Source organism: Limulus polyphemus, unplaced genomic scaffold, assembly GCF_000517525.1.
Source record: "Limulus polyphemus unplaced genomic scaffold, Limulus_polyphemus-2.1.2 Scaffold1889, whole genome shotgun sequence".
Taxonomy (NCBI): Eukaryota; Metazoa; Arthropoda; class Merostomata; order Xiphosura; family Limulidae; genus Limulus; species Limulus polyphemus.
In genome coordinates, this window is record NW_013667499.1 from 41,044 (window position 1) to 62,084 (window position 21,041).

Genomic DNA, 21,041 nt, shown 5'->3' on the forward strand with positions numbered 1-21,041 from the left:
ATTCAGTTTATATTATTTTTCTCTATTATTTCTATGGTAAATGAGTTCTAACATATATAATCAATGACAACGTTAATTCCGAAGCGCAAAAGTTTTCATGGCGTCAGCTTTCTTATTATTTCATGGTAAATGAGTTCTAACATATATAATCAATGCAACGTTAATTCCGAAGCGCAAAAGTTTTCATGGCGTCAGCTTTCTTATTATTTCATGGTAAATGAGTTCTAACATATATAATCAATGCAACGTTAATTCCGAAGCGCAAAAGTTTTCATGGCGTCAGCTTTACGTTAGCATTTGATTCATCAAATAAACGTAGGCCAAATAAAGGTAATCAAAATGAGAATTAACATAGAGAAGGCACATCAGTTATAATTTCGCTTTATGCAGTAAGTGGGTTTCCAAGTTAGGTTGTCTAATATTATGTGCTGTTGTAGTGACGCTCCATAACTGTGTTGTTATTCAACCCAGGCAGCTGTGGTCTTGCATACTGCACTTGAAGTGTTTTCGGGAAACCTTAGATTCTTATCGTTTCCAGTGTTTATAAGAAAATTTATAGAACTGTTTAGAATTATAACCGGCTTCATGAAATAGCGTTTTATTCTATTATTTAAGAAATTATAATGAGAATATTCATCTCTCTCTCTGGAGTGCTTAAGTTATTCATTTAATATTTAGAAATAAGAAAATTGGAATATTGTATGTGTAAGTAATAAAGAGTTAGGTACTTCATAATAATCGATACATATTTGTAAAGAAACTGACACATTATATTTTCAGTGCGATACAGAGTAACAAAACTACTGCAGTTATACATTCGGCGATTTCGTTACCTTTTTTTGTGGGTTATTTCTGACATTATATCTGTCGCTGTACCCATCTGTTCTTCAGTAAAAACTCGTCTACTTGATCATTAAAGCCTATCTATACCTGTAACTTTTAATCACAATCTAATGATGCTTTAATGACTTCATTTTTTAAACTTTCGTCATTTTAGGCCCATGTATTCATCCAGAAATAAGTTTCGTATTCTGTAGTTGCCACTAACTAGAAATATTAATGCTCAAAGAATCGGGTAGTTAAAAATATAAACAATATCATAGTTTGATATTTAAGCAGTTTATACAATTGTCTCATAAATAGAAGTGAATCTATGTTAAACTAAGATTTCTTACCGCATGGTACGTGCAACAAGAAAATTTATCATCCTGCAAAGGCAACAAAATCATTAAAAGTGTAAATATTGTATTTTGACCTGAGTAATAGTATGTTTGGTCTAAAGAACTTTAGATTGGTGGTTTTATAATATGAAACAAAATAATATATGTTATATGACAATTAAGAATGTGTGTCGTGATGTTGTAATTTTGCATTATTTTCTCTAGATTGACGTGTTCGTGAAAAGTTCGTAAAAAATACTGCCTGATGTTTTCACTGCCATACAGCTGAATTAGGTTTCATCTAGAATGTAAAGTTTGTTATGGATTTCGCGCAAAGCTACACGAGGGCTATCTGCGCTGCCATCCCTAATTTAGCAGTGTAAGACTAGAGGGAAGGCAGCTAGTCATCACCACCCACCGCCAACTCTTGGGTTACTCTTTTACAACGAATAGTGGGATTGACCGTCACATTATAACGCCCCCACGGCTGAAAGGGCGAGCATGTTTTGTGTGACGGAGATTGAACCCGCGACCCTCAGATTACGAGTCGAGTTCCCTAACCACCTGGCCATGCCGGGCCAAGAATATAAAGAATTATGACTAAACAAACAATTCGGATAAAGATTATTTTACCTCCGTATAAGCAAATTTACTTGGGTTTATCCCAGCAAACGTTGTGTTATCCAATCGCCGGCCACTTCAATAACCAAATTCACTGTAATGTATAAGCAGCCAGCAGTGTGTATTATTAATTATTCACCACATTTGTGCCTTAGGAATAAATAATTACATTTCACTCCAAGATAGTGGTTGGTTCCAAATCAACACTCTCATAAGTTCTGAAAAAAACAATTTAAAAGCTCAAATATTTTAGGAACTGCAAAATATTATATTCACTCATGATCCACGCGGCAAATTAGAGAAAATAACGTATATGTTATATAGTTCACGTTTTGTTATTCTTAACTATTTTAATCAACCTTACTGAAAGTCTAACCAATCACTGATCAATAATATTTACCAAATCGTGTCACATTATCATTAATAGCTGAAACAGAAAATTTATACGTAGCAGAAAAGAGAACTTTTAATAACATATTTTCTGACAGATTCTGGCAGACTAGACTGCAACTGATCGAAAAAATAGAAACAAATACTTTATTACTAAACTTTTAACTTTAAGATTATTGTACCTCAAAGTTAATATTCGTTATTCTTTAATACATGTGTTATTTTGCGAAAGTACTGTTCGTGTTTGCATACAAAACAACAACAACATAATTTGAAAGAAAAAACTTCAGTAGTTTGAATATTTCATGACGCATAAAACAAACTTTTAGTGATTGCAAAGTATGTTCATAGTTGTTGTTTCATGGAAATGTTCACGAGCCCAGTAATAATATGCGGATAATAATGATATGTGCAAATCTTATTATATTAGAAACCTCGAACAAACAATATGCTTTTAAAAAATGTTACTTAAAACCACAATAACAGGAGGTTCCGGATTTGTTAAACAAAGCGTAAGTAAGGATGGCTTCAATAAAAATGAAATAAATAAGCACATTTGTTTCTAAAGAAGACAACACATTTTTGACAAACATGGCACGTGAAGGCGATAGCTTGACAAAAATATTTGACCAAAAGAAGTATTTCTATACAATTTTGCTACTTTTGCTGGATCCTGGTAAATAATCTATACATGGCAATAACTGAGCTAAAAAAAAAAGAACTAGTTTTTTAGGATTGTATTCAATTCTATGTCACCCTCGTCATTAGACCCTACCAGTAGAAAAGGGAAACCGGAGTTTCCATTCTCTCCATATTTGTTTGTGAACAGGATACTATAGTTACCTCGTGAGATCACACTCAGCGAACTTTCCGGAAAACAGTCCAGACTACAGAATGGACAAGTTTGAGCTTACGCCTATCAGTGTAACAGAACAGATAAAATTAGCGCAGTTCAAACAAGGACATATCCTGTTCGTTTGGATCTTGTAATTAGGTACAAAAATCCATATTTACATTTGGAAGAAATAAATGAATAACAATGTATTCGGATTTTATACTTGATTAAAGGAGCACATTATGCTAATATAGTAATAAGTTGGCAAACAACGACTTATAAGCAGAATAAAGTGATTCATTTTTTCGTTAACATGCTATATGTTTCGACAGAACATTGATACCGAATGAAGAGAGACCCATTGGTCTGTCGAAACATGGAGAATGTTCCATCATAAATAAATAACTTTATTAGGCTTATAAATCGTTGTTTGCCAACCTCTTGTTTACATTTTATCTCATGGAGAGATTTAACTTAATACATAGATATCATAAAACTCAATGGGTTAAAATTGGATTTTTGTAAAATATTTATTTCGACTTTGTGTAGGTATCGTTTACGATCCTGCTCTTTCCCTGATAATTATGATGTACTACACGAATGTAAAGTAATAGAGCGTTTTCGTTCGTTAAATTAGTATTATGTCTCAAAATGATACTTTAATTACTTTAGGTTAAGTAACATATAATTGGCTTTGACGTTTCAAAAGACACATGAGTTAGTATTTTTAAAAGGTATCAAAAAAAAAAAGATTCTACTTTTTTTATGCTTTCTAGTATAAATGACAACAGGTACACAAGAACATTACCATTTCAGCACTTTTAACTTCAAATGTTTAAGGGAAGGATTTTGAAAATCTAATTTCACATTGTTGAGTGAAAATTAACACATCAATTTTTTGTACTTTCATAATTGTGCACCTAAAGTAACACCAAACGACGTTATGGCAGAAAGCGTTCTCTTGATAAGAATTATGATCTTCTACATAGATTACAAAGTTAGGATATAAGATAATATAGACGTTTCGGTATAGATTTTCTTGGCATCTCTACGACTCTCGAAATGATTATTTATGACAGAACATTTGCCTGAAATAAACAAATAGATTAGATGTTTTCAACCTAATGTGGAACTGCATTAACGTTAGCACGTTTTCCGCCATGAAACGAACAAGTATTACTTAACATAATATTAAAAAATAACAAATAGTTTAATTTGCGTTATGTGTGTTTTTTGTTATTAGATCGAATCTTCACAATAAGCTATCGGCACTCTGGCCAGCGTGAGGCCCATGTCCGAATATTAGCATAGTACATTCTGAAGTTTATGCTGAGCCAAAGGGAGAGGCTTTTAATCAGTGGATTTGATGTACGAAGAAATAAACGTTTACTGACCAATGTTCCTTACGTTGCACTAGTTTGAAACATCCAGTGGCACAGTCGTATGTCTGCAGACTTAAAACGATAGAAACCGGGTTTCCGATACCCGTGGTGGACAGAGCACAGATAGCCCATTGTGTAGCTTTGTGCTTAACTTCAAACAAACAAACAACAAAGCTGGTCTCCTACATTTAACCCCGGATTCCTTATACATCTACGATTTTTTGTAGGTAGTCAAATTTTAAATATAATAATGCTACACTCATTGTTATAACCACTCATCTAAATGTTTTGCATTTATCTGTAATGTAATGAAAATACAATCCGCTTAGTAATGAAGAAAAAAACAATGTTCGCAAAACTAACTAATCAGTATCGACATGAAAATAGCATATATAGGTTTTCGAAATATTAAGTTAGATGTAAAATAAGCTGCTTAAGGTATTTTTTGAAAACAAGAAACTGACTGCCATGAGTATAGTTAACTATATTTAAAAAACTGATGGATAAATGTATAAGAATAAACATCAGATTTAAAGTCATTACTTCCATCTCTGAAACTTAGATTTTTCAAAGTTGATAAAAATATTCTCTGGAGCAACATAATACTTAACTTAAATATGATTTTCCATCACCCTAATAGAGTAAATTCGCGTAGTTTTAATCACCTTATGTCCCTTTCTAAAAATTTCTGAAATATCAGATTTTCTTTTAATCTTTAATTTTTTATTTTAGTAGATATAAATATACATATATAAATTTTAACTTTTAATATTCCTGAGAACGAATCTTACATTTGACACAAACATATTACGAGGCAGTGATATGAGTGTTAAGACTGTCAAAACGTTTCATAAACTAAAGATGATGTATGAAGTTAGCTTGCTTTGACCAGAAGTTAATATTAATTCATTTGATATTTGTAGAATTCTTGACTTTAGTTGTCACTTTAAGAAATATTAGAAAACTCGAATCCCTAATTGGATGAATGTCTGCATGCAAAAGTTTAGAGATGTCATGAAGCAGTGAAAAGTTATACAGACATTCTATTTAGCGGTTTGTTGCTTGGGGCATTTGTTGATGATAATATCAAAGCTACGGAAATGAGGTTACTATAAAATCGATAGATTAAACTAAATATTTTATGTAGCTTTTGTTGCTATAGCTTCTAGAATATTTAATTCGTGTGTTTGTGAGCATGCGTACTTATGTTTAATATTTCTCGAGAGTACCAACAACAGAATATTGTAGTATAACGAATACTTGAAGTCAGGGAACTAATGCACTTGTCCATCTGTGGGTTTTAAACATTTCGTTGACGTTACATAGATAAAACATGTTTATATTTTGTTCTTAATAAAGATTCAGCCAACAAATAGTATTAGCAGCAGTAAATTCTATACTTTGTGTTTTACTTGTTTGTTTTAGCTTAAAGCTACACAATTGGCTGTCTACGCTCTCTACAGATTTTTACGTAGTGTATTTAGTGTGAAAAAACTTGACACTTTTTCCATTAGCTAATTCTTAGGTATATTACTGTTAATTAAAAATCCTTTAAGACTTAGAAAATGAGTATAGTGTTATATATATATATATATATACACATCAAGTTACTGCCAAATTTTCCTTAACTACAGTCAGGATCGCTCATTGATAAAATCTAAATGTAATTCAATTTTTACAATCTACTATTAGCTCAGAAAGTTCTTTGGAATATCGCAGATTATAATTACTTATGTGTAGTGAAGTGATAAATTATCCAAGAAAAGTTTCGAATCGCATGAATACATTTTTTGTTTGATTTAAATATGTAATACTTTTGAAACAAGTTCTCCGTATTGATTCAAGTGGAACGTTCGGTAAGACAAGCAAAACAAAAATAATCAAGCCCAACAAAAACTACAATGATAATAATACGTTATTTATAATTTAATAAAAATCTTCAATCTGCTCTAAAAATAAAATCGCCAGGATCACATGAAAATTATAAATTTTACATAAAAGAGGCACATACATTAAAAATATCACCCAATGTTTAAAAAGATTCGTGCACAAAAAAAAAGTTTCTGGAATCTAATAAAAGAAAAAATAAAGAAAATTTTCGAAAATGAACAAATAAGGATATAACATCATAAGTTAACTACGTTAGGATTACATAGCCCTGCGATGGTTTTATTGTCTTGAAATTTTTACATGTTCTACAGTAAATCCTATACGATGGATACGAAAATGATATCCATTTTTCTCCAACACTTACGGATTTTTTACAAAACGTCATAACGCAATACATAAAAGAAATACAACCACACGTAGTTTTGAGACTAAAAGACGTAGATTTCACAAAAAAATATCAGGATGAATGAGGATGTATATTTTTTTACATCAGTGTTCGTCCCTTTTCTGCAGTTTGTTTTTATTTTTGTTAACAAACATAATAATACAAAATGTGGTAAACGAAGTAATAATTTGATCTAAGTAAGAGTTTTTTTTCTTTCTGATTTTTATAAATTCCTTACGTGAGAGAAACAAAATGAATATTATTTTCGAAATCTCTGTCCTGAATTATGGCAAATCCGTCATTAAAACCAAAACAACTTTAAGAAGTTTAAATTCGCAGGCTTGTGTTATCAATAATACAGTAAATTCAACGTTTTAATTAAAGCATTTTGAATTTCATTAATATATGCTCTTTTCTTAGTACAACTTATTACACCTTATTTTCACAAATGTACTAGGTTTCAAATAAATGTTATAAAATGATGCGAATATTCTAACTTATAGTTATTTATATATGTGCCATTAAATAGATATCAGGTATTTAAAAATATAAAAGTCAGAGAAGTTAACGAAATTTTTTCAAGAATTGAGTATCGTCAACGACACCTTTGAATGAAACGACAATGATTGATTACACTTTATCTAATAAGTTCCAGTGACTAAGTGTTCTCACTGTCATAGGTTGTATGTTAATTTATGATTTCATAGAGATTGATATAAAACATTTAGGAGCCGAGAGTTATAATTATTTGCTCATTATGTGTTTAATTTCTCATTTTCAACTTCTCTTAAACATATTCTTTATTTATCTGTGGAAAATGTTTTGATTTTAGAATATCTCTTTAAAAATCACATCATGAAAGTTTAAATAATTTTTTTAACTTCTAATGTAAGTTTCGTTATTTTATAAAACATATGATGACTTTGGTAAAGTAAGTTTGAATTGGTTTGGTGACTGAAGTATATTTTAAGGAAATTAGACTTGTAGTATGTATAATGTAATTTTCAAATGTTATAATATAAATATATATATATATTACGACATATAACTTTAAAATGTAAGTGAAACGTTCTCATTCACACTGTTACTTTCTGTAGAATGAGTAGATGTCGTATTTGGTGGCACTTAATATTTTTAGAGCAGTGTTTTCGTATCAAAAAATAAATTCATGTATTTCAGATTCACAATCATTTCGTTGTTGGAAATGATCGGGTAAATCATTTATCTGCATCTGCCAATTGTTTTCCTATTTTTTTCGACACAGCTAATGTGAGAGACGATAGGTGAAGTAAGATATTCTTCAATGATTACCAGGCTGTTAGATTTTAAGCGAATAATTATCCGAGATTAGTCCACAACTTGCAGTTAATGTAGTTTTTATGCCTATATATATATATTTGTATCCTTTAGAGTTTGAGAAATGATAACACTAATCTTATTTAAAATGTAATTTTATATTTTATTTAATGAAGTCCACAGACAGATATTCTAATATCTTTAAGACTTGTATCTACTCATACATCATAATAGGAAAATAAGGATAAGAGGACATAATGTTTTATTGTCAAACACAAAACTAAACAGAGGGTTAATTGCCTTATTCACGTTATAGGGATCGCAACCCGAATTTTGACGTTATAATCCCTCAAACTTACAGAAACAAGATAGGTAGCTTAGTAAAAAATACAATCGAAAAAAGTAAACATAATAACAATGCTGTTCTATTTGAAACAGTTTAGTTTGTGTGTGATCCTCTCTCGGGAAACAATGACAACCTTTGGATTGGCTTCATGCAGATTGGATGCCTGTTGTTCCTTATATCATTGCCACAATGTTATCATTGATAATGGTGCTGTATGTGTAATCAATATACCATGGGTTAGGTATATGGTTGTGAAATATATATATAGCTATTATATGTATACCCTGTAACTATATGGGGAGTCTGTAAACACTGGATTGTACTACTGAACTATACTGGAATGGTGCATAGACTGGATTTTATAAGCGCATGAGTTTTATACATGCATGCACATGCAACGCATGTTGGCTAGCATTTATATCTATATGTCTACATGCAGGCTTTATAGTTTTTCTAAATTGTAAACCGTATATATAGATAGCCGTATGAAGTTTTCAAGCTGTATACATGCATGCATATATATTCAATGCAAAGATAAGACAATGTATCATAATATGATATTATATGTATACAAATAAGCGTTCTTAATATTTCTTAGAGTTTTTATATTTCCCCTTGCCTCTTCTTCCTAGTCCTCTCCGCTGGCCATAGTAAGGTCGGTCACGGTTTTGCTCGAGCTGGCCAGAATTTCTCTTAGAATTTCATTCTACACATCTAAAAGTTCTAAAAAATGTTAATCAACAATTATGAATTAATCATATTAACATGCTCTTCCCCCTCCATTTCTGATAAACACTTCTACGACCCCCCTTTCCACTGTGACGATCCTAGACTCTGGTGGGCCGTCGCTGCTGCATACTTTACCTGAAACTAAATATTTTCGGAATAAAATATTTAGCTACAAATTTCTGCCTCATTTTCAGCTAGAATCGCCCTCATTTATGCCATCTCCTGTTTGCAATATTCTTGCCATTCTTTATAGTCAGCTTCAATGATGGCTACTCTATCTGCAGTATTTATAAAAATTCGTAATCACACAGTGCTGGCTATAATTCGACACTTACCCTCAGTCGTCACCGTGATTGCCGATCCAATGCTCGAAACTGAGCTATGTATGTAGTATATTATGAGGCTTCCTATAAATCACAGACTACATTAAAACAATTGGGTGTCAACAGTTACACAATCGCTATTATTTGCTAGGTATTCAAATAAACTTACAAACTACACTACACAATGCTCAATGATGCGTTTAGTAATACTGCCCAGATTTTATTATACTAAGCACAACCATCTTTTTTCTGTAGGCTGGCGGAACAATATTAAATAATAATAAAAAGGAACACGTGGATGATCTCTATTATGAACCACTACCGTGGTTCTTGATTCATTGCACTGCATTTGAATATTCTATAAACAAATCCATTGACGAAACCTTTTGCACATTCTTAATTGTATTTCTAGTACCATAGGATTCATTATACAACTCAGACTTAGAAAGGACTTAACTCATATTAAGCATACTTAAAGCACAGTTCGAATAATTTTGCTTTTTTATTTTCATTTAGAAGTTGTTTCATTTTTTCATGCGGAATTTGAAAATCTACTTACGATTAAAGTTCTAAACTAAAAACACGTCATACGTGTGCTATATCTATAAAAGGCTTTGCTAAACATATACGTGTACTGCATCTATATGAGACGGTTATTGCAATGCCTTTTACATCATATAGATGGAACAACTAACAAAACCTCTGTTTATTAAATGTTGCTCATTGCACTGCGAGAGTCACCGTTTTGGCTATAATCACCTTTATATTAAATTTACTGTTACCGGTAAGTATACAGTAGGAATACCACTTATTACTTTTCTTCTGTTCATATTACCGGAAGTGGAGAAAGAGAAAGTCGTATTTTAATTATTGATCTAGTGATCATCTTTCTTATTTTGGCGGCATCTATCCAATATAATTAAGAAATAAGTTGAAAATAAGCATCAAACCAATTTTTACAACGTCCAACTTATTAGGGAAAGTCTAAGTAACTAAATGATACCAAATATATATGTATATTGGCAATATATGCTTCCTAAAACTTAATAACTTGGATTATGAAAATATTAATTATGATTTGAAATAAATTCTGTGAAGGCTAATAAAATGGATGTGGTTCACGTTTCTACATGCTTAGATATCTGTGAGGAATACTAGGTAAGATCAAAGAAAAACGACCATGCAAATTTAATTTTACTTAAATATTTAAAGGATATCTTGGTAGACTTGCTAGGGAGCAAGAACATTTCATCTTCTTTACTTTCTGTAACTTTAATCTGTTGAACAAAGGGCTTCTCGTACAGCATCCACGTGCAATCTTACTAATAATTCAATAAATTAAATGGTTATCAGAGAAAGTTGATTTCTCATTAAAAATGGTACTATTTATAAAAGAAACTCAAACAAAATCTATCATTATTTGTTACTCTACAGATTCGTTTTTGGCACAACATACAGGAATGAAATTAAAGCACAGTGATCATGGGAGTTGTTTTCCATTCAATTTTGTATTCGTAATTGTTTAATCAAACACCATAAACCCCATAAATACTGAAGTAGTACCTGATTAAGTCATGAATTTACAAGACTGAAAAATACATTGCAAAGCCCATATATATAAATATATACTATATAAGTAATAAAGTATTCGTGATACTTCAGAAAAAAAATTCAAACACACGCTTAACAAAAAAGAAAAACTTGCCGTAAACCTGCAGCTCTCTTTCTGCTCGTTCTGTTTGAAAAGAAGGTGCTTCAGCTGAAACCTCGCAACGGTAAGTCCCTTCTGTGTTCAGATCAGAGCTCGTCAGGTATACATTACCCAAGTGGGACTTACTCAACTAGCATAGAATGGATCATAGAATAAAATAGTTAAGATAAGATGTTAGATCTGAAAGCATTTAAAAATTGCTTTAGTGAACAGGGAACTATTTGTTATTGTTTTTGATAATTTATTTATATCATTAATTTGTTAATAAGCGTCAACTCTTCTTTCTGCCATTACATTATTACACAGAAACATGAATATATCAAACTTAAATGTTTTACACTTTTACTATAATTTTGTTCATTAATTATAAGAAAATTATAGATCATAAATATATTAAGTTTTACTCACATCTACATAGACTCCCAGTAAGTCATATTTCTGTGCTGGAGGGTCATCACTTGGTAGATAACGGTAGAATTCAACGTTGTTTTTGTACCACTTCACTGAGTATAATTCGTCCAGTTCCAAGTTATAGGTGCAGTTAAGCCAGACTGAATCTCCACGTCTAACAGCAGTAGGGACTTCTACCCTTAGGAGACGAAGAGAATAAGCCACTGAAAAGAAAAGACGCTAATTAATAGTTAAACAGTTAATCAGTTTGTGAAGAAAATGCTTAGTTATTTTCAAGATAATTACAAGAGATAGAAATAGAGATATCACAGTTACCACAAAATTACAAGCCAAGAAATATCTAATCAAATATAAAGTTTTAAGCCACATCACCATTTATGAAAGAATTGAAATGCACTGTGTACTTCCCAAGTATAGTAAATATTTAACTTCTACCTACCTATTTAAGCTAATAAAATATCCAGTTTCCACCGTTTAACTCTCTAGCTATCTATTAGAAACGGAGGGGGTAGAGATTAAGAAAACTTAGCTTAGTCCAGTTAGTTTAGCAAGTATTCCATTTCTACCTATCCTAAATGTTTCACACTAGAATTTTTCAATCTGTTTCTGTTTAGGGAGCGACATAGATCTAGTGTAGATAATAATGACAAATTGATTGTGGCACCTCAAAAGGATCTAATTCATACTTGCAATGTATTCGCATTCACCCTGTTAGAATTGAAATTTTAGACCGTCTTTAATTTTTAAAATGACCACATTGTTTTAAAAACTAGGCTAAACTGACAAAAAATTTTTCATTATAATGGTTGCGAATTTGAGAGTAAATTTGTAATTCTCTATGTTTATATATTATGAGCATCAAATTATATGTCTAAAGACCAAGATACTGAAAAATGTAAAATACTCAATTAGATGCAAAACATAAGGAAACATACATAAGGATATTCAAGCTGATTACCCAACGGAATATGCATTTGAAGGACACACACAACTTTAATTTTATTGTAGTCTATACTAAATCATTTTTATATATTACTTCAACAATGATAGAATGAGAACATTACACATTAGTTTAAACAGTTTATCTGCTGCACAACTCTGAAGAAAACAAAGTTGTTGTAACATATTCTTCATATATCTGTATAAATGTGAGCTTGCTGTGCATTGTGAGTAAGGAACAATTCAACCCCATACTTGTTTTCGCCTATAATTTTAGTTTTGCCTTCTGTTATTTATTAGAGGTAAAATTCTCCAAAGTCGGTTTAACTGTGTGACAAATGTCGAACTGAATGGTAGAATAAAATGTACGTTTATTTCTCATCGAAATGAATAATTTTTCCAACGATAGATACAAAACCTTAAATACTGAATAAGTTTGTAACATTAATGTTACATAGTCTTCAAATATTCTGTAAGCGGGTTGAGTGAAAGACAACATAAACATCTGTCAAGATGCTATTTAATAAAGGTTTTATTCCAAAAATCCAGCAATTATATAATTTCTCAAAATAAGAAATAAGTAGACTGAACATTAATACGTGAAGAAATGAAAATAAACAATGCTTTGGTCAAGCCAATTTCGTAGTATGTATATGCAATAAAATATGAAAAATATACAAGTTATGTTTCATGTAATATCTAAAAGAAATAGTGAGTAACATAACAACGTTTCTTTGCCGCCAACAATTTAATAATTTCAAAGAACTAAGTTAAAAACAAATAGTGTCGTACACACAGGAAAGGAAAGTCAATCTAAGAAAAAGTGAGACTGAGATACATAGCAGCGGGGATAGACTATTTGTAAAATTTAATCCTCTTAATGGCCACACATTTATGTTAACAGCAAGTTAAAACCCAAGATGACTAGATCAATAAATAATGATAAATAAAAATTAAATTCACCTATTCAATTCCAATAATACAGTAAAACACCCCCACCTTCTCTTTGACCACTGAGCTGTTAAGGTAATCGCTCTGTTACGTAAATAATTTAATGCAACAGTGTATATACATGTGGGAGTCGCCTAAAGTTACCTTGATACAATGTAGAAAAGATCAATTTTATTTTTTACACCGAACAAAAAAAAGTACTTGCTGCTGATTCTAAACATCATTTTGAAAATTACTGATCATTTCTAGTTTTCAAGTTCTAATAGATCTATTCAAAATATTCTTATATATCGAGAAAATAACTTTTTTTCAATAACTTTATTTATTCATTGAAAGTATGTTTAAGAATGTTCATAAATAATATACAATAGAAATACCAGTTTAGAAAAGCAACGAGTATAATGAAATTATATAGTGAAAATAGATTCAGGCTATGTTCAAACTTTCATCATGATATTATTTAGCATTTTTTAAATTACAAAATGCCTGTTTGATTTGGAGCGCCTTTTGCGTATTGTTTTCAGTTTAACGCTATAAGAACCAAAGTAATCTTCTGTCATCACAGGATTCCATCATCCTTGATATCGCTGTTCCATTGCAAAAATATCTTGGTGGAAGCGCTCACCTTGCTCATCGCTCACTGCACCTAGATCATTTGGAAAGAAGTCTAAATTGGAGAGTAATAAATGCATCTTTAGTGACACCCTAGATCCCATTTTCCTGTAGTTCTCGAGCATAGCATCAATCATCACAACTTAGTTTTATCTTTGTGATTTCTTAAGAAATTTTGATAACCAGTAAAAAATTATTTCCAGGCACCAAGTTCCTTCTGATTGAGTACTGTTTCAAAATCATCATCTATCAGCACTTATTGAATCCGTAGCCCAACAAAAATACCTTCTTTTATTTTCGGTTCAGTGATTTTTGGACCCTTGTCAGACAGATATCTAAAACCATTACCATCTTTATTCATTCCTTTTACAAAATTATTCATGAGTCCCGGTTTAATATGAAGTGGGGACAGAAACATATGATTCCCTGTTATGTAGTTCTCTCTCACTGCCAATCCTTCTTTTTTGTTTATAATTATTATCATCTTCGTTGTTCCAGAGGCCTAACAGGAGTGCATTAACTTTTAGATCACCACATGTGTTCCACCAATGGTAACTATATTTGATGGCCTCAAGTATAATCTACATGCTTTGATAAGTTTATTTTTTGTTCACAGCATAAGCAACTGGAATCGATGAGTTAGTGTTCCCAATGTATAAAATTACAACTTTCATACTAGCTTTCATACCAGTCAATAAAGTCTCCATTCTTGAGGATGATGTTCGGTACCCAATTCTTCCATTAATGTAACAACATTTGTACAGAAATACAAAGTCTTTTGCATGCTGTAGTAAGAAGCAAGACTTTGATGATGACTTCGGTAAACTGAAACTCTTGTTTCTGGAGCTAATAACTTTCATTGCTTTGATAGAGACAAGTCACGAATCAGATCAATTAGCTCTTCTTGTGTGATCAAATGAGCCAGTTTATGTCGGGTGCCACAGGAATAGAATTGCTAGATGATGAGGATGGAGATGATTCATTGTCGTCTTTTCAGAATAACTCTTCTGTTCTCCAATTCACTGGTGGATGTAGCTCTGGAAGACCATCCCCATGAGGTACTGGTGTCATTGCAGATGTAATATCTGGATATTTAATGAATTATTTAGTTTTGTCTAAATATCCAATAACATTAGTCATGCAAAAATAACTGTCAGTTAGATGATCTTTGGGCTCATGTCATATCATGGGAACTGCAAATGGCATACTTGCTTTATTATTATTCAGCCACTGTGTGAAGTCAAATGTGCAAACTGTACAAAACTGATGTGGAACCCAGTGTTTTTCTTGGTCACCACTTTTGCACCCAAGATAGTGGTAGTAAGCTACATTTACCTTGTGTGTGTGTGATGTTTTTCCTTTGTGAAACTGTAATATATTTTTCACAAATGTAGCAAAAACTGGTTGGGTGATTTTTGCACCTTCGAACTTTTCTTGAACTAAAGGCAGTCAGCATTTCAAATGATTTTCTTTAAAATATATAAAAATATATGTTTACAACATTCGAGTTCAAAAAAATGTTTAAAGCATAATTTTGCAGAATTTGGTTATATCGCAGGTATGATACGAGGAAGAGATCAGACTTTGCTTTGACTGTGCAAAGAGCGAGGTGAAGTGACCAACTGAGTGAGTGAGAGGCCCTATTATACTCATTCGAGGACCTTCTCAAATGTTCTAGCAAACTGAGCACGGGAGGGTTTCGTGATTCCTGGGTGAAGCAGGGAAGAGTGGGAATGAAGCAGAAGTGGTGTTCGCTACAATTATGTCGAGAACAAGTAGTATATATGAACAATATATTTGGAATTTTATACCAATACAATCATCAAAGTATCCAAATAAACCTAATTTCGCAGCATAAATCTATTGTACTGAGTTGATTGTATGGTATTTCACATAATGTTGACAAAATGTTGAGATATTGCTATAACTAGATATTACAGTCTAGAGGCGATGGACAAATTCTGACTACATTTTTGAAATAAGCATCATCAAATTATCCCGAATCATTTGAGTTTTCTCCATAAGCAATTATTTTGTTGTATAGAGTTACCCTATAAGTTTGTTTTATATTATTTTATTAGGAATAACTATCTTCAAATGGTTCTAAATGATGAATAGTAGGTTTAAGTGTGGAACGTTCTGAGCTTGAGAACTCATATATGCTACTAATTTCAAATTGTAGAACCTAATTTGAGTCAAAATTGAGGATCACAAGTATATGTTATCTTTGATTGAATGTATTACTCAAGTGTTATGTAGGTACTATTATTCAGATACTTTTCCATCTAAGATAAATCCTACTGTTTTCACTTTACAGTTACCTAGTTTCTGTTTTCTCAATGTGACATGCTATATGTGTTTATAAAATTGTTTGAAATTATATTATAGTTAGTTAGTGCTGTAAAATTCAAATAACAAGCATAATGCGATATAGAATATATAGAATTTGAAGACTAGACTAGAAACTTGTAGTGTTGAGAATAGTGGTGAGGCATACCCCTCATCCACGAAACTTGTAGTGTTGAGAATAATGGTGAGGCATACCCCTCATCCACGAAACTTGTAGTGTTGAGAATAATGGTGAGGCATACCCCTCATCCACGAAACTTGTAGTGTTGAGAATAATGGTGAGGTATACCCCTCATCCACGAAACTTGTAGTGTTGAGAATAATGGTGAGGCGTACCCCTCATCCACGAAACTTGTAGTGTTGAGAATAATGGTGAGGCATACCCCTCATCCACGAAACTTGTAGTGTTGAGAATAATGGTGAGGCATACCCCTCATCCACAATATAAATATCGAGTTATAATGTTCGGGCTAAATTCCCATGATAAACCAACATTTACCTATTTTGTTTATAAAATTATCAATGGGAGTTGACGTAATGATCTATAACAGTAAAACAGAAAAGTGTATACTGCTTACATATTTACTTAGAAAACTCAGCTTCAAAGTAGATATTAGATTATATGATCCACTCGCGACTCCTTCAAGATTTGAAAAGACCATAACAATCCCACATGGTATAAGACAATTATTCATTGAAGTATAAGGCTGTTATTGCAATAAACATTGTAGTTGAAGGAGATAACCATGAATAGCATTCATCAGTATTGTTAAGTTGAGTATTGTTGTAACTGTTGTTACTGTAAAATGTTATTAGTGTTAGCTAGCGACAGATTGTGTTATTTCGATTTTATACGTTTTATACGCTTTAGAGTTCGCACACTATTTTCTTTTTTTTCTTAAAAAGTGTTCACGTAATGCAATGTTTGTGATTTTTATTTTCTTAGACAAGAAGTGTTGTTCAATTTGATGTGAATTTTGTTTTTTAGATAACGCGATAGTTAATATAAGAGAGATAAATGTAGGAATAGCTAAAAAAAGGAATAAAAACAAGGATGTATTACTTTCCGTGTTTCACAAGTTGAAATTTGAATTTGAACCTGAATGGTCCTCATCCGTGCGTAGACTAAACGGTCAGGTCATAGACCTCTAGTATTAATATATAGCTTTCCCTAATTTCAAATTTCTGACCAATGGGAAGGTAGCCCGTCAGTAGTACGCCACCAAAAGGGCTTTGTCTAGCTCGTCGAACCGAATAAGAGAATGACTATTGCTTTTATAACACACCCATAATTGAAATTTAGGTAATGTTGAACAGCATCACGTCCCATTCCCCGGATCCTCTATTCGTAGCATCACGCCCCATTCCCCGGATCCTCTATTCGTAGTCCGACAAGCGAAATCTTTTGGCAATGCCCGGTCCTTTACCTTATGATAAAACAGGGAATGATTTCCTCATAAATGATTTGTACAACAAACCAAACGCACTCACGCCTCTAGAGCGAATAACTTTTGTTTTCATCAATTTGTAATGATATCAAATAAATGTAATGCTAGGATTATAGATAATTTTCCTCCTTTTTCAGTTTTCTCGATAAGTGGTTACATCCAACATAAAATAAATAATTATATTTTCAAAAAAGCATGTACTGTTCTTTCACTCGGATCATTGGATAGTAAGAATGAAAAATTCTGAGCATTTATGTTCAACCGTATAATAATTAACGTTGACGGTATTCCATAAAGAACATAATTCACTTTAACGAACTTTTTTTTTTCTGAATCTTCCATTTCAAGTATAGCAAATATAGTTTGTTCTCTTTCGCTTCTTTTCATCTCAAGCATTTGTATTTTTTGAGTGTTATGTTTAATATTCGATCCAAAACTTTAAATTTAATTTTGTTCTCATATGCTCGATAACGCCACATGCTAATAATCTTCCTTATCTTATTTCCATTTATTTGAGAGCATCAGAGTGGTTTATTACAGTAGAGTTTGAGATAGTGAAAACAAAAATGCCGAATGTTAAGTAAATTTTGGTTTAATTAGAAAACTGCAAATTACAGTAAATTTAAGAAATGTATATTGAACCAGCACAAACTTAACACTTTAAAGTTTATTTTCCAAACATAAAGTCAAAAATTGGTAAAAGTCTTATTTTTCCAGTCATAGAAAGAAAGGATTGCTTTTATAAATAATAATAGAAGTAACTTCTATAAATCATGACTGTTGTTGAATTCACATTTATAGTTTAGATGTATATAAGCAAGATTTATAAGATTTCTTGGCTTAGATTATATCAGACAAAGTTATGATGACCATGCATTACGACTTTTCATAATTCTAACTAGGTTAGAGTGATTATTATTGTTTCTATTTATATTATTTCTTAACCCGTTTGCAGGAATTCTTCGCTAAACTGAACTGTATGTCCTTTGCTTCAACCAATAGTAATACTACTCATTCATAAATCAAAAACAGGTTTGGCTTTCTTAAAATCTTGCAATGATTTCATTTATTCTGAAGCGGAAGTTATAGTCTTTTTTCGGTGATTTGTGAACTTGAGACAAAAATTGGGAAACACTTTAAAATTATTAATACAAAAAAAAAGGTTAGAAATAAATAAATTATACGAATAAGAAATTTCAATAGCTAATAACAAAAATGCAAGCAATTATATTTCATTGCATATGGATACCATTTAAGACAAACTATGGAATAGAAAATAACTTGTTTTCAAGTTTTGTAACACCATAAAATGCTCTATAGGAACGCAACAGAGAAGTTTCTTACATTTATTAGACTATATTATTAGGGTTTGTGTATAAATAGTTAATATATTTTTATAAACAAAGATTGTTTTCTGTGATTGAGAGTCCAAATCTGCCAAAAGTGGCGCCTTAATAAAGAAATGGAAACCGAAAGTTTGAGTTTAGTGCAGCAAACATACGTGCATTTATTTATATAAGCATATATTGCATACGACCACGTTAAAATTATTTTAAACTGAAACAGAATCATGGACGCTTTTGCAGTTTAAACCACATTGACTGATCACTTTATTGAAACCTCCACCTGATATCAGATTGGACTACAAGTTATCGTGATATTAGCGTACGCTAGTCTTGGGAAAGCATTTGTTCGTCAGGTGAAGCACGACGGAATGAACATAATCTGCAAATAACATTCTGGTAAATTCTTTATGTTTTTCGCTTTGCTAAAAACATCAAAAGATTCCATTCTTGCCACAAGAATGTTCCCTATACCATGTTATGATCTTCAGAGGCTTGCACTACAGAAACAACAGAAGTTGGGTCAAGTGCACATTTTGTTTTTCCCCCATAGGTTTACCCTACTACCTTTATAGAAAAGAGTGTAACACTCTTTAGACATCACATACACCTAACTATTCATTCTCACAATTTACTCTTGCTATAACCACACTGTTTTGTGTGAAGTTCTGATATAGGAACTACTCTCGAAAATGTGTGAATTTCCATCCTTCTTTCAGAAAATGTGATCTCACACCAATAATAGAACCACGAAATATTAAACAGCAATATTTTAAAAAGCTTAATTGTAAATGTATATATTTCAAAAAATTACCGATTTCTGAAAAATTATACTCATAATATTTTGGAGTAATCATACATTTATCAGTCTTAATGTAAGCGATTTCTTAACAGTTGATCTATATTTTTTTCTCATAACACTTTTATGACTTAAAGCTCTTTATAAATTCACAACTTTACACACTTGAGGGGTTGTGGACTTTTGTTTCTTCTAAATTTACCTTTTTGAGAATGCGAATTATCATCTTGTCAATATGAAAAGGTGTGTTTGTTGAAATCACTCCCCAACAACAGCTTTTTTGGCCATGAAGTCTACAACTGAATCTCTGTTTCCCCATTTGCATTTGAAAAAAAGAGGTTTTTAAATGGAGTTTATGCGGGTGACGTCAAAATCACGTGATAAAGTAAAATAGTTTCTTGTCTTGACAATTTAATTTACCTGATACTAGGCATTTGTTAAGCTGTGCATTATGGTGAAGTTCTGTTCAGCTGTTGCTTGCTCAAATTCAAATTAAAAGAAAGAAAAACGCGTAAACAGAGTTTCGTTTTCATTTTCCGTTTAAAAGATAAAACTTCCTTCGAACATGAGTAGTGCAAATTAAACGCAATAGTTTTGCTCCATATATCAACTGAAGACTTTTTCCAAACATTTTGAGGACGATGACTTTTGTTATAAACCACTTATAAAAACTTCAGCTGTGATTGGACAACTGAAAATAAATCCTTTCAGTTTTCAAGCTTTTCCAGAAGTTTTAATGAATATTCGGGGTACGTCGTGAAATATTTTTGTTATCAACCCTTCATAATCGGAAACAGTGAAACCTGGTGTGATGACATCAGGGTTTTATCCACAAAAAAATGAAATTAAACCTAAAAATAGATGTTTTAATTCAACTTCTTACGTACATATGATTTAATGTAGGGACAAATTTGTTTGTTTGTTTGTTTTTGTAATTTCGCGCAAAGCTACACGAGGGCTATCTGCGCTAGCCGTCCCTAATTTAGCAGTGTAAGACTAGACGGAAGGCAACTAGTCATCACCACCCACCGCCAACTCTTGGGGTACGTCTTTTACCTAACGAATAGTGAGATTGACTGTCACATTATAAGCCCCCACGGCTGAAAGGGCGAGCATGTTTT

At 31.8% G+C, this 21,041-nt stretch overlaps 1 protein-coding gene across 1 annotated transcript in view; it reads right to left on the reverse strand.

The window, feature by feature from the left end:
• LOC106465265 overlaps window positions 1–21,041 on the reverse strand; it is an 84,072-nt gene that overhangs the window by 24,133 nt on the left and 38,898 nt on the right. Inside the window, exons 2-3 of the mRNA XM_022393127.1 lie at window positions 11,477–11,682; window positions 11,063–11,198 (exon numbers count right to left, since the gene is read on the reverse strand). Coding sequence (XP_022248835.1) covers window positions 11,063–11,198; window positions 11,477–11,682 — 342 coding nt within the window. The remainder of the gene's footprint in view (window positions 1–11,062; window positions 11,199–11,476; window positions 11,683–21,041) is intronic.